At 44.5% G+C, this 21,140-nt stretch overlaps 1 protein-coding gene and 1 long non-coding RNA gene across 3 annotated transcripts in view; one reads left to right on the plus strand and one right to left on the minus strand.

Moving 5' to 3' along the window:
• Positions 1 to 8,262, plus strand: part of SYNE3 (spectrin repeat containing nuclear envelope family member 3) — an 89,476-nt gene extending 81,214 nt beyond the window's left edge. For both annotated transcript variants that reach the window (XM_081909975.1, XM_081909976.1), the window contains exon 19: positions 6,001 to 8,262. In XM_081909975.1, coding sequence (XP_081766101.1) covers positions 6,001 to 6,198 — 198 coding nt within the window. In that variant the 3' untranslated portion in view covers positions 6,199 to 8,262. The remainder of the gene's footprint in view (positions 1 to 6,000) is intronic.
• The window catches only part of LOC309373108, a 161,133-nt gene that overhangs the window by 19,736 nt on the left and 120,257 nt on the right, over positions 1 to 21,140 (minus strand). The window lies entirely within an intron of this gene.

Here is a 21,140-nt window from a genome sequence, read left to right on the forward strand (position 1 = left end):
TTTCCATGGCGACCAGCTGAGTCATTAAGCATGATAGCATGGCTGCCGGATCAGGCAAAACCAAGCCGAGAGCAGGTGGGAGGGAAAGCAGTGGCAGGAATGCTGGATTTACATGACCTCTCCTGCAGGTGTTTGCCTTAGGGCAGTAGGGATGAGTTGAAAGGGAGAATCAGAACCATAGTGTGCAGCTTGTTTGCGAAACAGCATCGCAGTTTACCAACTGCTTCACATTCCTCAGGTCTCACAACACCCCCGTGAGCTAGGTCACCATTCTCCCATTTTACAGGTTGGGAACTGAGGCTGAAAGACAGCCAGTTTCTCAAGGGCTCACCTCAAGTCCGTGACAAAGTTGGGACCTTGGACACAGACCCAAACACCTAGTGAATGAGCAGCAGTCAGTGTGGGGCACCTGACTTCCTGTGCTGCTGCCACCCAAGCTTCTGAGGGCGGTGGAACTGCCAAAAGGGCCCCCTCTGCCTATCGCAACACCCTAGGGCAGTGGTTCTCACAAATTTTTTACACTGGTCCACAATTTCAGGTTAATAAATTTCCTCACAGCACACCGATTTTTTTATTGATAAGAAATACATTGGAAAACACAACTAGGATTGTCCTCAGTATCACTAGATGCCCTTGCACTCATTTTAAAAAGAGATCTATCCATGTTCTGCAAATAATAATAAAAATATTTCAATACTATACTACTCTGAAATGTTTAAAAGTTTCTATGATTGCCCTTGAACCTTCCAGACACAGTTATCATCCTCCCCTGCCATGTCACACTGCTTGAGAACCACACTGCCCTAGGGGGGGTCTGTAGGGAAGAAGCCGGTCTCTCAGCTATTTGGGACGTGCCTCATTTAAGGCTTTAAACACTAACATGAGCACCTTGAATTGGACCCAGAAATGAGCTGGCAACCTTGTGCTGAAATTAAACCCATAGGATTGAGACTGATGAAGAAATTGGCACAGAAGTATAGTTTTATTTGTATTTATTTTTTACTTAACAGCATTTATATACTGCTTAATCATCAGGTCCTTTAAGTAGATGGATATTAATCTACCTGGGATATGAAGGCAAAACAACTCCTCATTTGAGGGAAATAAGCTTAGTTGAGATGTTGTAACCCTTCATGTCAACTAGGGAAATGAAGCTTGTTCCCACTCACCCTTAAGCAATTCTGACCCCCCACACGGGGATTAGAATGCCCCCCTGGGATTTAGGAGATGGAGGATTCCTTTGGGGTATCTAGCTGGGTGCAAGACTATTGTCCTTTGTGCTGCAGTTGTTTCTCTATGCTGCCAGGATTATGGCAGCTTTGAGCCACTTACTCAGATGCTAGGCATGCATGTCGAAGCATCCCAAGGGATGGATTAATTTAAGCACCCACTCTTCAAAATCTCATTCAGCTTCCAAGAAACATAGAAAGGACGCAATGCCAAAAATAGTTATGGGAATGTTTCAGCTCACTGGAGAGCAAGGATTGTAATCAACTGGCTTTAGGCTGGATTTTTCTTGTGGCCATTACATTCACCATCTAAGAAAAGATTGTCCAATCCCAAACTCTTAGGCATTCCAGTTCCTGCACCCTGGTGGACTTGTAGTTTTGGGGGGATGTTCCAACCCATGAACCTCAAAGAGCTAGAAACCTACTTTTCCTCATTGCAATTTCTGTACACACCCCTGATTTCCCTTCTGTTATGCAATAATGTCAAAAAAACAAGTTGCTGTGCTGTTTCACTGTGAATTTGGCAGGAGTTACTTAAGGCTACATTGAGGCTGCATGCATGCCAAACGTTTAGAGTTCCTACACGCCCCAGAAATAATAATATTGGGGGCTGTAGTTCATTAAGAGTGCTGGGAATTGTAGGTCTGGCCCTACCATTAGGTAGAGTGAGTCAGTTGCCTCAGGTGGCACCCATGCTTGGAGGAAGATTCAATTTCCAGTCCACTTAACTTCTGTACACGGAATGGTAGGCACCATCTTGTCTGCTTTGGGCAGCAAAATGTCTCGGGCCATCCCTGTCAAAGTTCTAGCTGAACATCAACACACAGAGAAATAGATCTTGTAAACCTGAACTCTGGCAGCCCTGAATCTAGAATTTCCCTGCTGGGTGCATAAGGACATTGGACAAAGCAACTGGGTGAGAAACTGGACAACATAAATCTTTCTCGGTGCCTCAGCACAGTTAAGAGTGGCAGAGGAGGCTCTCTTGGTAGTTCTGCTCCCCTCAAAAGTGTGGCCCGGAAGGGAGACGTCTTTCTCTAAGTTTTGGAACTCCCTTCTCATAGAGGTGCATCTTGCTGTCTTTGTTGTCCAGCTTCCAGTCATACACTGAAGACACAGCTCTTTACCTTTCATGGTTAAATGAAGTGTGTGGTAAAACTATGGCACTCACTCCTAGTAGAAGAGCATTGGGCAAATCCACAGGGGTGAAAACTATCAATGACTACTTGCCATGATGGCTATCCTCTGGTCGGAGGCAGTAATGTATCTGAATACTAGTTCCTGGAAACCACCAGAGGGGAGAGTGCTCTTGTGCTTCAATCCTGTTTGCAGTTTCCCCACAGGCTTGGCCACTATAAGAACAGGATGCTGGGCTGCCTGGGCCATTGGCCTGATCCAGCAGGCTCTTAAAAGGATTTTGTTTTGTGATATCTACCTCTTCCATATTATTTAAGCCTAACTACTCTATCCCGAACTTAAAAATGGAAAGCATAATGATGGTGGTGAACAAAAGAGGTTTACTGTCTTAAGGCAAGTTTTAAAAAATGTAGTATAAACACAGACAACTGGGAAACACTGGCCTGCAAGTGCTCCAGTTGGAGAACAGCCTTTACCAACAGTGTCATGGGCTTTGAAGACACTTGAACTCAGGACGCAAGGGAGAAACATACTAAGGGGAAGGCACGCTTGGCAAATCCACACCGTGATCAACTCCCGCCCAGAACCCAATGTCCCCACTGTGGAAGGACGTGTGGATCCAGAATTGGCCTCCACAGTCATTTATGGACTCATTGTTAAAACCATGTTTATGGAAGACAGTCTTCCTCAGCTATGAGTGATTGCCAAAGAAGAAGATTATTTAAGCCACACTGTTCTGCTTTTGTTGATTGTTTGCTTTTGTAATTGTATGAAACCTATTTCTGTTCTGTTGTTGCAACCTGCCATGGGACATTTCAGTGAAGGGATGGGGGTAAGAAATCTCATAAATAAATGAAAAATTCACTCTCCCAGGGCGAGACTTGGCAAACATGGGACATGGTTATTTTTAATGTAGACACCCAGGCTGTTATTCCCCCATAATGCATTGTGCTGGTCTGGTGTTCTCTGCCGCTCTGGTGTTCTCAGAAGGAAACCAAACCTTTTTGTAAGGCCAGAATTGGATTCCTGGCCCACTTTGCTCCCTTGCCCTTCTTATAATGAGCCATTTCGGAGCAGCAGATCCAGTTGTAAAGGCTACTGCTATACGTTGAACTCAAATTTCACCATCTGTTCCACTTCCCTTTTTATTCTCTGGCATCTTGTAAAATATGAGGCTTGTACAGGGAGCAATGAAAATAAGTCAGCCTGGTTGTAAAGTGAGGTGCAAGGGGTGGGGACCCGGAGCTTTCTGCTGCCGTCCAGAGATTAAACAGAGAAGGCCCATGGCTAGATTCAGATGCTGTATATCCCAAAATGGCGGCTGCCCCTCAACTCGGCAAACCTATACAAACATGAAGCAGAGCTTTGGCCATGAGGGAAAGTGTGTGAAACTTGCAGTTCGTTGTAACTGAATACCCAACCAAAGGCGGCCATTTCTCTCCAGCAGCCACCAAGTTCCTGTCTGGCACACAAGACAGGTTGGAAAAATTGTAACTGGCGCGTGGAAATCTCAAAATTAATACTAAAAGCAACTGTGTTGTCCCTCGAGGAAACCGAGGCTGAGAAATTGTCTGGAAAAAATCGTTTGCAACACTAAGCATTTTCTTAGAGATTTTAGCGTCTGGCAGATTGTCACACATAGGTCAACCCCAAACGTTGGCTCATGGAAGCCTTTTTTATGGTACCCAGAAACCTCCAGCCCCTTTTGCTCACCACCTCGTGTCTCTTGAGGGTGTGGTCCGTTCCTGCATAGAAGCATTGCTAGCTCTTGTAGAGGGCACACATAATGGCTTCATGGTCTGAAAACTATCAGATGGTGTGCCAAGAATCAAATCACCTCATGCTAATGGCTCAGGGACAAAGCCAAGTTTGATGTTAAATGCAGTTGTGGCCTATTGGGACTTGTGAGACAGAAAGCCAGGAGCCCGACATGATGTGGGGCAAGATCCAATGACAGAATCCTCTCCACTGAGTTCCAGAAAGGCAACATGGATAATGAGGAAGGTGAAGGAGACAGCCAGTGCGACTCCTTAGACTGGTTGGAAGTAAGAAGGCAGGCAAATGGGGGCAAGCTCAAGGCAGAGGGAGGCTGGTAGCCCCATTTGACGTAATGGAAGAGCCTCCACTGGTTAAATGCCTCTTCATGTCTAAGGACCACCTCTTTCCATATGAGCCTGTCCGGACCCTGAGATCATCTTCTCAGGCCCTTCTTCATGTGCCTTCTCCATGAGAGGTCCACAGGGTGGCAACACAAGAACGGGCCTTTTCTACAGTGGCTCCCCACTTGTGGGATGCTCTCCCCAGGGAGGTTCAGCTGGTGCAGGGGTAGGCAACCTAAAGCCCGTGGGCTGGATGCGGCCCAATCGCCTTCTCAATCCGGCCCACGGACAGTCTGGGAATCAGCATGTTTTTACATGAGTAGAATGTGTCCTTTTATTTAAAATGCATCTTTGGGTTATTTGTGGGGCATAGGAATTTGTTCATATATATTTTTCAAAATATAGTCCAGCCCACCACATGGTCTGAGGGACGGTGGACCAGGACATGGCTGAAAAAGGTTGCTGACCCCTGGGCTGGTGCCTTCATTATACACCTTTAGGCACCAGGCAAAAACATTTCTCTTTTACCAGGCCTTTGGCTGATTGACATGCAGTGCCCTTTGTGTGTGTGTGTGTGTGTGTGTGTGTGTGTGTGTGTGTGTGTGTGCGCTATGCATTTTGCATTTTGATGTTGCGATTTTATGTTTTAATCGCCCTGAGACCTGTGGGTATAATTAAATACAAATTTAATAAACAAATAAATGATAAACTTGCAGATTAGATTATAAAATGCAAATTGTATTAGCTGGGAAGAGCAAATAATTATTGGGAACCCAGAAGTCAGGGATGAGAAAATGGGTACTTTCTTTCCCTGCTGTGGTCATAATGAAAACCCCTTCTCTGAAATGTCACTTCAGGTTCAAAGACGCATTTAACATTCTGTGTAGTTTCACCTGCAGTACTAGTTTTTGATGCATTAAAAATTGTAGGGGAGAGAGTGAACAGAATGAGTGATTAACTTTTACTTCCTGTTCTCCAAACACTTATAGTCCTCTCTGCTGTTGTGGGGGTGGGGGGGGGGAAGGAAATTGATTCAGTTCATATTGAAAGTGTGCTTTTCTGATTTGCACTTTCCTAAACTAGATGAGGATGAAAATGCGGCTATCCTTTGAAATTCACACTTCTCTGAATTTTGCAGGAGCTTCCTGCAGCCAATCAGAAGCCTGCCAGCATCGCTGCCCGCCCAGAGGCATCCGCGGCTTTTGATCGGAAGCCATGCCAGCCGCGTCACAGAAGTCAGTCTCCATGCAAGGCCTCTGCCCCGCGCCTGTTTAGCGCAGAGATTGACCGAGCGAGTGGCAGGGTCCGCAAGGTTCGCGGGCTGGATTAACGAGCCCAGTGGGCCGTATCCGGCCCGTGGGCCTTAGTTTGACTACCTCTGCTCTGGGGTGTGCCCTGTGTCGGACCAGTCCTGTAGATCAATACCATCTGCCCCTTCCTCCTCTCTGGAGGGCTCCTGGGGAGGTGGTCTCCACTCCTCCTCTTCATCTGCCCAGCACCTGACATTAATGCTCCATTTGGTTTGTGTCTTTCAGGGACAACCAGCCGGGGCATGTTCCTTCCTGCGCCGCGTCTGCTGCGCCGCCTTGCCTCTCCAGCTGCTCCTGCTCCTCCTCCTTCTCCTCGCCTTCCTGCTGCCTCTCGTAGAGGAGACGCACAGCTGCAAGCTCGCCAACAATTACGCCCGCTCCTTCAACCTGGTGCTGAGATACAACGGCCCACCGCCAACTTAAAAGTCCTCTACGCCTGAAGGTGCAGATGAGGTGACAGATTAAGTTATCTGAGTGGCTTTTCTCTGAGGTGTCTCGCCTCCTGCAGGTCCCCCAGAATCCAAGGCAACTCACTAAGGGACCCGTGTAAACTGGAAACTTGGTCAAATGACCTGCATTGTCCATATAGGCTCAGTCCATAGAAATGAAGTATTCATACTTAGAGCTAAAATTATATTTTTTAAAATATATGGCTATATTTATACTGTATATATGATTTTTATATATGTGTCTCAATGAAAGATATCTTGAAATCACTGTTTCCATTTTTAACCCTGCCATTTTTATTGCTGTTCTTATTTTATGCCTTTGTCTTCGCTGAGTAACAGTAGATGTTTCAACTAAATCCTTGTGTAAGCCTAGAAACCAAAAGCTAAGGCATAAGCACAAAGGGGGACAAATGTGAGGTTGTTGTGGGGAGGGTTCCTTGACCCGTGAATTTCATGAAAACTACAGCTGCCACCTGCTTGAAGCGATCCTGGTTGATTAATTGTAGTTGTTGATTAAGTACTTAAATCTATCCAGTTTGCATGCATTTGGAAATGAGTAAGAACTAAAGCGAAACAGCAAACACATTTTGCCTGTATCTTTAGAGCAGGCATAGGCAAACTCTGCCCTCCAGATGTTTTGGGACTACAATGCCCATCATCCCTGACCACTGGTCCTGTTAGCTAGGGATGATGGGAGTTGTAGTCCCAAAACATCTGGAGGACAGAGTTTGCCTATGCCTGCTTTAGAGGGTGAACATCTGCTTTTACAGCAGGCACCAGCAACATGCGGCCAGTGGACTAGGGGAACTAGGCTAGTCCCTTAAAGGCTCCAAAAGCCCTCTATCCACCCTCTCAAAGCCCGCCCAACCTTGGGAAGGAGGCAGCTGGGATCCAGCATCCTGTCAGAGGCTTGATGCCTCCTTCCCGAAGCCTGGGAAGCTTCTGCCCATCTTAGGGAGGGCGGCACGAAGCTCACACCTGCAACATCCCCCTGTAAGCTGACTCTGTTCTCCTACAAAAAAATTCACCGCACACCACAGGCAGGCCCTATCTTTTCTCCTCCGTGTGAGAGAAAATGGGAAATACCTCTTTTACAGGTGATGCTTTCTTTCTTCTGTTTTTATATGTACATGCATTTAAAAGATTTTTTTAAAAAAGCACTGCTACCCAGTTAATTGGAGCATTATTATCATTCTTATTTAGTTGTTCAAAAAGGAATTAGTCCGTTAATCTAACCAATTAATCAGCTAGCAGTCGTAACCCTGTACCTGTTCCACACGATTGGCTGTGGCAAGATAGTGATATCATACCACTTTTCATAATTACATTCTATGGACGGAGGAAGGGAACTCCACATGGAGCTGCCTTTTTTTAGTGGCAACCATTGAACTTCTCACCGCCAGTTCTACCCAAAGTGTGAGAAGGTAAGAGATTATCCTGGGAATTCTGTGGCACTGGGAAACTCAGTGTGCCCCCGAGTGAATGCCAGCTTCTGGGAATGCCAGCACAGAGAGTCCTGTTGCAGTCAGGTCCTGCTTATGAGCTTCCCATAGGTACCTGGTTGGCCACTATGAGAATTGAATGGGTCTTTGGCCTGATCCTGCACAGACTTCCTATGTTCAGCCATTTTATATGCAAGATGAGGCCCCTGAACCTTGCTGCACCATCTCGTCTCTCTCCCCCGTTCCTGCTACTCTCCTGTTATCAACGCTTTCTCTCTCGCACCCTTAATATAACTTGAAATACTTGAGTCCGATTGACCCCTCTCTATCGTTTCACTTCTTACCAATCGGCAAAAGATCCTGCCAACCTCGGCAGGAGAGATGTTTCTGGAGGAGGAGGAGGCAGAAGCTTAGGGTGATTGTAGGCAACATAGCAGACATTCTTTCCATGTGCAGAGGTCAGAGCAAAATAGCGGCAACGTCATTTCAACATTTCAAATGTTATGATATTCCCCCCCCCAAAAAAAAATGTAGGAGAAGGGGAAACTAAATTGGAAACACATTTTGGCAGCCTGGGGTCTCGCCACCCCCACCAACCTCCTCTCAGCATGGAATTAATTTTCTGCTGAATATGACAGCACATCCAGGGTCTCGAAAACTTTGCCCTGTAAGACTTCCTCTTCCAGGATGCTAACTTTGGTTTCCCCTTCTATCCAGTTTTTCATTCACTCACTCTCTACCCTGCAATATTCAGCACTACGTGGCCACTCCCCAGTGGGCTGCTGTGGGGGTTCCTTCCCAGTCCCTGAATTGCAGGGCATTGGCCTAGATGACCCATCCATAGAGAAATCATCACTGGACTTAACAGAGTCTAGTCATCACCCTCTACTCCTCAACCTCTCATATTGCCCAATCCAGCCCTTTTCTCTTTGCAAGTTAGGCCCCATTTGCGCTATACAATAAAATAAAAAGGATCGTACCACTTTAACAGTCATTGTTTCCCCCAAAGAATCCTATACTATAGTTTGTTATGGGTGCTGACAGTTGTTAGGAGACTCCTATTCCCCTGGAGTTCCCAGGGAAGGGGGACTGATTGCTAAACCACTCCGAGAATTGGTTCCCGTCCCTGATCACAGCCGCATGGCTTGGCTGCAACCCTCTGCATAGTTACCTGCGAGTAAACTTGATTGAACTCTCTGATGCTTATCAGTTCCAAGTTGGAGCTCACCCTGTCGTGGGGATTCGAACCACCGATCTTCTGATCGGCAAGTCCTAGGCTCTGTGGTTTATCCCACAGCGCCACCCGCGTCCCCCTGTAAAGCATGTTAGGCTTTAACAAAAGGCCTTCAGCCAGCTGAATTTCAGCCTTTAGCTTTTAAACAATCTTGCAAAGAAGTGTTACCATTTGAACGGCCAGTGTGAAGAAGGAACTCCATCAAAGGAAAGGAAAGATGTGTCCAACCTCTGCTTGTTTATTTCTGCCCCCCCCCATTCTCTGACTTCCTCTATGCTAATCTGTCCCAAACAACAGAAAAAACTTCACTAACAACTTAGTCGCTTGCTAGAGCAAGGAGGGTGCACCACTTACCCTGGTGATCTGGAAGATGATTTCTCTCTTCCTCTCTCTTCCTCTCTCTTTCCACGCCTATTCCTGCTCTGGCATCCTTCACTGCCTTTTTGCACTCTGGTCCCATAAAAATTATTCAGAGGAAAGGTCTACTGATATCGCTTAACTGTGCTTAAAATATATTGCCGCTGTGGATTAAGACTATTACCATTTTGCAAATAAGGAGGCTGCTTCACAGGGATGTTAGCAGCCCAACTGCACGGGATGTTCTTATGCTGTTGACTACCCGAGTGTCCACTGGAGGCTGACTTGTTCATTGCTCAAACCGGCACAGTGTGGTTGGGAAGAAGACTCATTAGCCCGTGCAGGGGTCACCTAAGGTGGCAGACAAGTCCAGCTTGGTATTCGACGTATCAGTCTGCTCCGAGACATTCCACTTTCTTGCTTTAACCCAGCTGCTACTGCAGCTGCTCAGCTTTTGTCTCAGCATCCCTGCTCAGAACCTAGAAATGGTTTGTTTGCTGATAGACTATGATCACTTTAGCAGCCGTTATCGCCTTTAATCCCTGCTCTCTGCAGAATCATGGTGTTTTCCAAAATATTACACTAGCTCTCTCTTCCATGTGATTTTTCCCCTTTTCTGTGGAACAAAGAAGTTAGCTTTTTTTTTTTTTAGATCTGTTATATTTGTGTAAGGCTAAGAGGCAAGCAGATCCACTCATTTTCTGCCATTACTCCATGCAGTTCATGTTGTGGTCTTCATTTCTGAGAGAGAAAGAAATCTAGCATTCGATATCCCTCCTTAAAAAATCTAGCATTCGATATCCCTCCTTAAAAAATCTAGCATTCGATATCCCTCCTTAAAAAGTAAAAAAAATAAAAACCTGCCTCAGTTCTGTTTAGTTTAAAACATGGGCATGTGTTTACTAAAGTATTATCAGGGGTCTCCAAAGAATAAGACTTATCTTGGAAAAGCTGAGCTGACCTGTAGTCTAAACGGCACCACCGTAATTGCACAAGGGGATCCACAAGCAACCCATTGTTACTTTTTCTGCTTCGGAAATTGCACAAGGATTGGCTAGTCGTATATTTTTCCAGGCTGTCTTCCCATAAGGCATTCACACATACTGCTGGTGAGGCTGGATTGTCAAGGAGTGGGGAAGGTGGTGGGGTCGCTTCCAAGTAGTGATGGGGGCAGAGGGCGGAGAATTTGAGTCAGTTTGCACTTAAACTTACTTAATTTGCACTTTCTGGAAATGCACTAACAGAAGCACCGCCCCCCTTCGGAATTCGTACTTTGCCGAATTTTCGCAATGCGGTTCTTCAGACAAGTAATGTGTACGAAGAATGCCTATACTAGGGCAAAGTGTTCGTGTAAATGCATATATTAATGAGCAAACAAACAAAACATGCCGGGTTTCCTCTTTCAAACTGACTTCAACTCCCAGGGAATGGTGGTGGGGGAAAAGCCTATTTTCTGCCTCGAGCCTCCAGTGCAGAATGTCTTGTGGAGTTTAAGGATATTGTAAGCCAGCCTTTTATTTAAACCTGATAGCTATAGGTTACAAGGAACTACAGTGGTACCCCTGGTTATGAACTTAATTCGTTCTGGAGGTCCGTTCTTAACCTGAAACTGTTCTTATCCTGAGGCGCGCTTTCGCTAATGGAGCCTCCAGCACATGATTTCCGTTCGCATCCTGGGGCAAAGTTCACAACCAGGAGCAGCTACTTCCGCGTTAGTGGAGCTCATAACCTGAAGCGTCCGTAACCAGAGGTACCACTGTAAATGCAGATATGTACAGGGAATCCAATGCAGGCAAATGAACAGGCTGATATTATTATTATAATTATTATTAATTAAATTTATATACTACCCTATACCCACAGGTCTCAGGGTGGTTCACAAGGTAAAATTACAATATAAAAACACAAAATACATAAACAAAATATAAACATAAACAGCTGAATAACCCCATAAAACAGTTAAAAACATTTTTTTAAAAAATACAATTAAAAAGCAGTTTAAAAGAATGTAGTGTTTATCTTGCACTTTGACTGTGATATGGATAGGATCTTACTTCTTTTTGCTGCTTTTTGTAACTATCTGGTTCTTGGAATGTGCATTAGAATGTGATAGAGGAGAGTTAGAGTATTCCCTCTCATCCCTGTGCCTAGCATAGAAATCAATCCACCCTCAAGGCAGGACAAGTTAGTGGAAGTCTCCCCGTAGGGTCTGTGCTTTAGAGGCTCCACAACATTTGATTTGTCCTGAAGCGATCGTTGACTTGAACATAGGAGAGTGCCTTACAGCAGAGATGCAGGATGGGGGGGGGCTCCAAATGTAGCTGGACTCCAACTACCATCATTCCCGACCATTGGGCATGCTGGCTGAGGGCGGTGAGAGTAGGAGTCAAACCATTTGCTTGGTGGCGACAGCTCTCCAACATCTCAAATCGGGGTACTAGTCTCACTGGAGGTGGTGGGGAGTCAAGGGAAGCGCTTTCTCTGCCACAACGAGATACCCTTTCCTACTCTGCCCTCCCCACAATTAAGCAGCAAATTGGCAGACGGACACCCCACCCACACTTTACACAGGAAGCGGCCCCTGTCTAATGTGTCATTCAGCAATATCAAAAGCAACACAATGGCCAGAAACAATAACAATGTGAAAAACTTTATGGAATAATTCAAAACATCAAAACTAACAAACCGTAGTCAACAGTGACTACATAATCACATGAGCACTGTTCCAGAGTATTTTTCAGTATATCTATTCGAAAAAAGATTGGTTAATGAAGAAATTACATATCTTTCTACTTACGAGTGTTGAACTAATTGGCTGATGAAGAATTCAACGAAACAGTAGTTGTTATCTGGAAACACTGTTCAGCAGAGTTCAGAGTTGGACATCAGAATTGGACATTTGCTGATTATACAAAGCTTCACAGCTTGCTCTCCGCCGGGTAAAGTCTGGCACTGTGATTCATTTAAGGACTTTCAGAGACTTCAGTTTGTTAGTTTTGATGTTTTGAATTATTCCATAAAGTTTTTCACATTGTTACTGTTTCTGGCCATCGTGTTGCTTTTGATAATGCTGACTCATATTTTGCAACACAGGAGTTTGTTTGTTTACTCGTTAATGTGCCATTCAATCAGGAAGGAAAGGCAACGCTTTTTCAAACATGACTCTCTTGCTCCAGCTTTGCTATATGGCTTTTACAAGCTCAGCCGTGCATTTTGATGCCCGGAGCCTCATTTCCTGCTGAAAATGTGTGAAAATGTCACCATTAGGCCGATTGTACTACACAGCAGGGTTTTGTGTTTTTCAGAAGGAAAAGACGGGGGTAACCGTGAGCAGGCGGCAGTAACAAAGCATTTACCCGCAATCTTTCTCTTTTTCACAAGCCATTGATCAATGTCTCCTCCTGGAATTAGTGTAGATTGGTTCCAAAAAAGGCATAGCTAATTTCTAGAGGAGGAAAAGGCAGCAAACTGGTCTTCTTCCCACCCACTTGCCTAGTGCTTCTGCCCCTTGAAGCCATCGTTTTCCTGCAACCCCAGTTGCTACTTGGGGTGCATGTCTATTTTTCTCAAAACGAAAAGCCTTTGTCAACTCCAATAAGAGTAAAAGAGCACAGGCTTGGCATTGCCTCGCACATGCATCTGCCTCATAGCTCCATAAGCAGAGCCTAACCATTGTGTGATCTGTATATAATAGGAAATGTCATAATTGCACTATTTAAAGGAAGGTGACGTTCCACATCCATATAATTTTCATGCCCAGCTTTATAAAAAGGAAAAATGCTTTCATAAAAGTGGAGAGATTTTTTGGGGGGTGGGGGGAGCTTATTGTGCTAAGCTTTCCCTTCTGCTAAGGCTTGATCCTGTTAGTTTCAGATAATAAAAAGGGTTCTCATTCATTCCATCCATGCTATTGGGATTTTGCTGGAATTGACCTCTTTATGGTGCTGCCGGGGGGGGGGGGGCGTTGAATTTTGAACTGAATATTGTATTTTTCTCAAGTTACATGGATACCCATGGATTTGTGTTTGAATTATCAGGGTTTTTAACTTTTAGACATAAATGCAAAGTAAATTGTGAAAATACTGATTATCTGGGGGTGCCTTTTCACAGCAAACTAATATATAAAAATAATATTTATGACAATTTAACTTCCACGGCTCCCTGCCCCCCCCCCAAGAATCCTGGGAATTGTAGTTTAGGAAGGGTGCTAAGAATTCTAGCCACTATACACATAATATCATTAGTGCCAGATTTAGTTCTGTCTCTGAAGCTTAATAACTTTCAGTCTGGCCAGTATCTGGATGGGTGAGCTTAGAAACTCCTAGGAAGAAATATCTCAGAATCCTAATATGTGAAGAAACCTTTAGCTTCACATGATGATGGTTTTTCATCTCCAAAGCATCTCAAAAACTTACCCCAAAACGTAACACTTTTATGTGTGTGTGCGACTTCACAGTGAGCTGATCTTACATGCAGATATCTGTACAAATGGCTGTTTGAAATGTTTTTCCAGTATTAAAACAACCAAGAATCTTATGACACCTTAAAGACTAGCACATATATTGTGGCATAAGCATGGATCTGATGAAATAACCTCTGGCCCATTGAAGCTGACATGACAATATATTTGTTATTTTTTAAGGTGTCAGAAAAACAGATAGCATTCTGTAGTCAGTGAACCTGAACCATGCATAAATCTTTCTTATGAACTGACACTGCTCCATAGTGTTTTTTGGCAGAGGAACCATTATGTGTACAGCTTATTTACATAATACGATATAGTACCAGTCAAGCAAATTGATGAGCTACAGATCATCACACAAAGTCTGGTACCTATGACTGTCTAGGAATGCAAACCATGGAGCAATGTTTCTATGCATGATCCACTGAAATGAATGGACTTTTAAGTGTGACCAGTGCTCCAATCCGCGGGAATATCAATTGTGCTTTAAATTGCAGTAACACCAGTTTCTACTTGCAATTCTGCAACATAAGTCAACTCATTGGGTGCTCCAACTTTGCTCCTTCTGTACAATGCACCAGGCAACAAAATGCTTTTGTGTGTGTGTGTCAAAAGTAAACCACTTGATTTCTGTAACTTTTCTATTCGTGCTAACTTGAGTGTGTTGTTGGCTCAGAAAAAGGTCATGATCATTGTTTAGCCCAGGGAGAAGATCGTCTTTGCTGCCTTCCAGAGATAGAACCTCGTTTCTTTCCCTGCATCACCTAGAAGAGCTAGAGATGTGTTTTATGTTGAATCAAAACTATGCTGCACCTTGCCCTGGGCCTTCTAGTCACCAGCTCAACAAATCTCAGGCAGGCATCCTTCTCAGTTTAGCACCCGAGATCTTGAATGGGAGATGCTATAGACCAGTCTTCCTCAACGATGCTGTCCAGCTGTTAGACTACAAGTCTCATCTTCCCTGACTATTGGTCATGTGGACTGGGACCAATGGGTGTCAGAATCCAAAATGTCTAGACAGCACCAGGTTGGGAAGACTGCTGTAGACCAAATCAGAGGCATTAAGATGGAGCTATGGCCCTTCTTTCCAAGTTACCTTATCATCTCATCTCATCCTACCTGACAAGGCACATGATCAATGGAGCTTACTGGCGGTGGTAAATAGTTGGGACAGAGCATTTCCACGTGTTAGAGAGATTATCTGTGTCTCTTCAGAGAACAATTAAAGCACATTCAGCACAGATTTAAAGCACATGGCTTCCCTCAAAAAACCCTGGGAACTAGTGTTTTGCCCTCAAAGAGCTTTAATACTCAGCACCCTTAAGAAACTACAGGTTCCAGGAGGGAAGCTTTGGGCTTTAAATGCATGGTGTGGCTCTGCCAGTGGATCCATTAACATATAGAAAGACTGGCTACATGCAGACACATGTAGCTAGAAGGCCCTGCGTAGTTCAAGGAACGGGTTTCGTAAAACAACCCAGGTGGCTGAAGCCCAGCTTTCCTTGGCAATCATGGTCCTTTGACAATGGACTACTAGGACACAGGCTTCATATTTCCTGCTACCCCACCCCTTTTTTTGATGTTTTAGCTTGGGCACTTATAAACAAACACCCCCATACTGTAGGGACCATTTCCATCACACCGTCCTATGGTGTGTGGTTTTGAACTATGTTTGTAGAAGCTGGACTCATTTTAGCTTAAAAAGTGTGGGCCCAAACAGATGTACATGTGCGAGCTATCGCAGTTTGTACCTTCTCTTAGGCAGATTTTGTGTCCTGGACTTTTCCTAAAGCTTTCTGGCGTCATATGGAGAAATGCTGAGCAGCCCAACTCCTTCACAAGATAGAGTTGCCATATTTCAAAAAGTAAAAATCCGGACACAAAGGTTACGCTTTTGAGCTGTTTTTAAGGGAAATCGGCAAAAACGACACTGCCGACATGGGTTGCCATATGTCCGGATTTTGCCAATTTCAACCCGGACAGTGCTTCCGAATGCAGTATTCCAGGTATGTCCAGGAAATTCCAGGCATTTGGCAACCCTGTCATGAGACTGTTGTCTTTTTGAAGAGCCGCACTTTTTAAAAGAAAAAGATAGAAAGAAGAATCCTCTGTGTGCTCATTTGCCGTCACTGTGGTATTTTTGTAAATGGCTTTTTTTAATTAAAAAAATGCATATATTTTTATTCTAATAAATGCCTTCCTGTTTGTAAGCTGCTGTTTCAGTTTGGGTTTTTTTGCGGGGGCGGGGACTATTATATTGTTTTCCAAGAGGGGTTCTGCACATGTCACATGGAACCCAGATGTCTGAGAATGTTGAACAATGAGCAGATGACGCTAATTTTAGGCACATCCACACTATTTATTTAAAACACATTCAAAGCATATGGTTTCCCCTAAAGAATCATGGGAATGGTGGTTTGTACAAACATAACACTTTTTTTGTTACTAAATCAATGAAAAAGGGAACTGTGGTTTGTTAAGGGGAGGCCATGTGTTTTAGACGTAAGATGTGGCTGTGACCCTAGTTGCAACTAATAAAATAATCGATTTGGGGAACTTCTTACTATTAGTTATGGAGGAATATAATATGCCAGCCTCTTGTAGACAATTTATTCTTTCTCCCTTCAGTCTGATCAATAGCACACTGGTTTCCTATTAAAAGAACAGCTTCTTAACTTAGGCGAATAGTATGATTTGACTGCTCTCTCTTCAAGTGCTGGCTTTCGTACACCTTTGCTTCTCTCAGTTTATTCCTCCATCTCCCTCCGGACACATGGCACTATGACACAGGCAGTAGTTGGCGCCATTAAATATGGTACCGAGTGGTGCAGCAATAAAACAGCTAGCACATTTGCAAAGCTAAGCAGGGTCCAGCATGGTTCCAAAGTGGATGGGAGACCGTGTCTGGAGATTGGTTGGACTAGAATGCCCTTGGGGTATCCCTTCCAATTCTAAGATTCTCCTAATAAGCATTAATACCCGCTTAATATCTAGCCTACAGAGTGTACAGAAAAGAAAAAGCGCAAGTCCTACCACCCTCACGCACAATATCCTAACGCATCTTTACTTAATTCTGGCAAATGTGTACAGGATTGCAGCCCTAGTGGGCATTCGTTGGGATGACACCACTGGTCATATATGGTGGGGGGTAGGTGGCTTCATTTAGCAAAGCACACTTCAGCCTCTGCTTGAGAATCGAGGATCTCTCTTTTATTTATTTAACAAAACACTGCTGCAGATGGTTGCTTATCCTGTTGCCGCTGGGCTAGCCTCGGCATTACAAAAATCCTCCTATTTAACCCAAATCTTTTCTCTGCGAGTGCCAGACCAGGGCAGTCACTGAGAACAAGTGGTTACTATTCAGATTATGGCAGCTCTGGGCTTTCCCTCACCGCAGCTTTCTTCCTAGGGCTAAGAATGTTCAGCTTCCTTGGCCTCCTCAGTCTTTTCTAATTAGTTTAACTGTAGTACCCCAGGTGAATGAAAAGTGACAGAATAGCCTTTTGCTGCCCACTTTGACGGCACTGCGAATTTCTGTTCGTAATACTATCTTTGTTGCGATGCCGGGAGGCAGGCTGAAGTCTAGCCCGTTAAATGAAAAATGGGGACCAAATCGCCAAGGAACATAGTTTCAACCAATGATACCGAGCCCTCACAATTTCCACTCGGTTGAACAGCAGTTCTGGGTCTGTTTCCAGAAGCAAGGCCACACATCTAGAAGTAAGTAATCCAGGCCAATGAAACAACCCCATTTTGTCAAGGTTGAGCCATAAACAGCTGTCAAGAGGTGAGCCAGGAAGCCGGAGCTGAAGAACACACAGATACATGCCAGGTGGAGGGAGATGTTGAGGCAAAGACTCAGCCCAACAGGAACATGTTTGAGACCTTTGCATCCAGGCAGCAGAGCTAGCAGAAGATACTTTGCTGCCTGAGGCAAAAAACAAGATGGCGCCTCTGACCTCCCTCCCTGCCACTTTTCCATGTACAGAGGCTGAGTGGCCCAGCAGTTGATTTTTCCTTCAACATTGGCAAGTGGATAGTGTTCTCCAATGTGCCTGAGGGTAGCAGGCTAGTTTCAGGAACATATGACAGGCCTGTGGGGCATACAGCGCCAGCCTCCAACAAGGGGCACCAATGGGGATGTCTGAGGACTCCACGTTGGGGACTCCAGAATTACGTTAGAGAAGAAAGGAGCAGTTACCATGTGCAGCCTCTGCTTCCGGACAGATGGTCAGGGAAATTGCTGGATATATTATTGAGCTACATGAACACAGTGACAGTTATCGTTATCTTACCCATCCTGCACCATAAGGTCAAGAGGAAGTTACAATATTGTTGCACACAGCCTGGAGATCCAGCTGGCAACAGACTCCAGGGGTTTCTGAGCTTACTCAGGTTCAGTTTCCATGTACAGTGGTACCTCAGGTTACAGATGCTTCAGGTTACAGACTCCACTAACCCAGAAATAGTACCTCACGTTAAGAACTTTGCTTCAGGATGAGAACAAAAATTGTGCAGCGGGAGGCCCCATAAGCTAAAGTGGTACCTCAGGTTAAGAACAGTTTCAGGTTAAGAACGGACCTCCGGAATGAATTAAGTTCTTAACCCGAGGTACCACTGTACTGAAGATCAGTGGAGACTGTGGGTTTATATATGCATTGCATAATTTGAACATAGGATGTTTGTGGGGGTGGGATGGGCAGGGTGTCACATCATTAACATTCAAACAGATATTGCTTCCACATTAGGTTTCCCAAGCAAGGACAGTCCAGCACCTCCCGAGGAAGTCCAATCCACTGTTGAACAGCTCTTACTGTCAGAAAGTTCTTCCTGATGTTTAGTAGGAATCTCCTTTCTTCTAACTCCATTGATTCCTGCCCTCCCTAGCAGGAGGATGCAAGCTTGCTCCATCTTCTCTGTGGCAGCCCTTTAGATATTTCAAGATGGCTATCATATCTCTCAGTCTTCCCTTATTCCTCTTAAGGCTTGGTTTCTGGACACTTAAACGTCTTGGTCGCCCTCCTCTGCACATGGTCCAGCTTGACGTACCTCTGTGTCTCCAGCTTCCCAACTCTCGCATACAAAATCATCTTTGGCCTGCTGTTCTCCATCCTAGAGTGACGTGGCACCCATAATAATACAACATTAAAATCAGGTTTTTTAAGCAATTCAGAATAAGAATAGGGTGGGTCCCAACAATACATATCTCAAGTATCAAAGGCTGATGGGTAAAAGAGTTGTGTCTTCAGCATATGATGGGTGCTATACAGTGGTACCTCAGGTTACATACTCTTCAGGTTACAGACTCCGCTAACCCAGAAATAGTACCTCGGGTTAAGAACTTTGCTTTAGGATGAGAACAGAAATCGCACTGCGGCAGCGCAGCAGCAGTGGGAGGCCCCAAAGTGGTGCTTCAGGTTAAGAACAGTTTCAGGTTAAGAACGGACCTGCGGAATGAATTAAGTACTTAACCCGAGGTACCACTGTACAATGAAGGTGCCAAATGTGCCTCTGTGTGGAAAGGAATGCCACAGGTTAGGGAACACCAAAGTGAATGTCCTTTCCCAGGCCACATACGTGAACTTCTGAGTTTGGTGGAAGAAGGAGAAGGGTGAACACAGTTCCCAATCACACAAGTGGTTCTCTATCCCACTAGAGCAGCCTTTCTCAACCTGTGGGTCCCCAGTTGTTGAACAGCAACTCCCTTCACCCCTAGCTAGCAAGGCCAAAGCTCAGGGATGATGGGAGTTGCAGTCCAACAACATCTGGGGACCCACAGGTTGAGAACCGCTGCACTAGAGATATATGCAAAAAGAGAGTGCCTATTTATGCTTTCAAATGGTCCCTAGCTAAGTCATGGCATCTTGAGACAGGGAGTGCATCAAATGCATTTCAGTGGATTTACAGTCTGCGTCTTCTGCTTTTCCCTTCAAGTCGGAAACGCGCTTGCCAGAATAAAAGCAATTTCAGGAGCTGTGCCATAATGCTCTTCTCCCCAATTCAATGGCACCATCATTTAGAATTCTATAAAAGTGAACGGAAAGGGACAAGACTGCCAGAGGTGAAATGATAGTCATGAAATGAGCACTAACAGGCAGCTACACAGTTGGAACCATCCTTGGTTCAATCCCTCTCAGAAACATTTAGCACTGAAATCTGACCTTGTCTAGAGGGTTCGGCCAAATGCATCATGCAGGAGAGATTTAATGCAGAGGAATTAGATATTTTTTGTTTTGTTGTTTTTGTCCCCCTTTAGGTTAATATTTCAAGCTTTCAGAATTTTATTTCTTGTGATTCCATGAAATCAAGTCTCCACCTCCAGCTGTGGAAAATCACTCACGATAAACCCATATTGCTGCAGTGGAATGAAGCCGAAGTCTCATCCAGTTTAGCTGTAGCATTTGTGGCATTACTAAGGATTGTAATATAATCTTCTTCAGTGAATACACCAAACAGATGGTATCAGCTGGGCTGCACCGTACTGACTATAGACCTCTCGATACAGCTCCCTTAGTGGAAGCCCTGTTCATAAATTGTACTAATGGGCTGTTTAATTTTTTTTATAATAATTTTTTGCCAAGTCTATGCATGCACTCCATCAGAGTAATGTGGGAGAGATGTGGTTAACAGTGTCCATAAATATGTATAATTCCCATCTGCTGTGCATTACAAATGCACTAAGTATTTCATGCCTCTTTCTCTCTGTCTCTCCTCTTTTTTTGTTTTACTATTCAGGCAAATAAAAAGAGAGCTAATCTTTCAGAGGAATGTTTCCTGATTGGCAGTTTGAATGTATACATAATATATTTTTAAAAAAACTGTTTAGCTGTCCATCTTTCTATATTTTTTGGTGGATCTCCTTAAGGCAGTCTGAACCAAAGCTGAACCAAAGCAAGGCTCCGTGAACTTTTAAATGACTTTTCCTCCCTCTTCAACTATTGATGGTGTGAGAGAGAGAAAGAGAAATGGAGATGATGGACGACCTGTTCCATCTGCTGGGATTTCCTGACTTCCAAAGAGATAACACAGTGAAGTGAAAATGGAGACAGGGAGCAGATCATGACCCGTTGCCAGAAAGGGGATCATTTGGAATACCTGGGAGCTACCTAATGACGTTGCTCCTTCCCATCAGCAGTGCTTTTTATTACCAATAACTTAAAGCCACTTTCTCATTATGGGATAATAAAGTATTGCAAAGGTGCTACATGACAACCATTTCTCGTCATATCATTTCTTAGCACAGGGGCTGCAAAGCACCCAAATGATACATCTCTATAATTTAGGCATTGGGCTGTGTGTGTGTTTAACTTCCAGGCACACATTCAAATCCATTTTGGGGGGTGAGGAGCCACATCTTTGATAATTTGCAAATGACGAAACTTTGCAAAGGTTCTGGCTGCTTCCCAACGTGGACCTAAAGG

Source organism: Podarcis melisellensis (genome assembly GCF_964234715.1).
Source record: "Podarcis melisellensis genome assembly, chromosome: 1".
NCBI lineage: Eukaryota > Metazoa > Chordata > Lepidosauria > Squamata > Lacertidae > Podarcis > Podarcis melisellensis.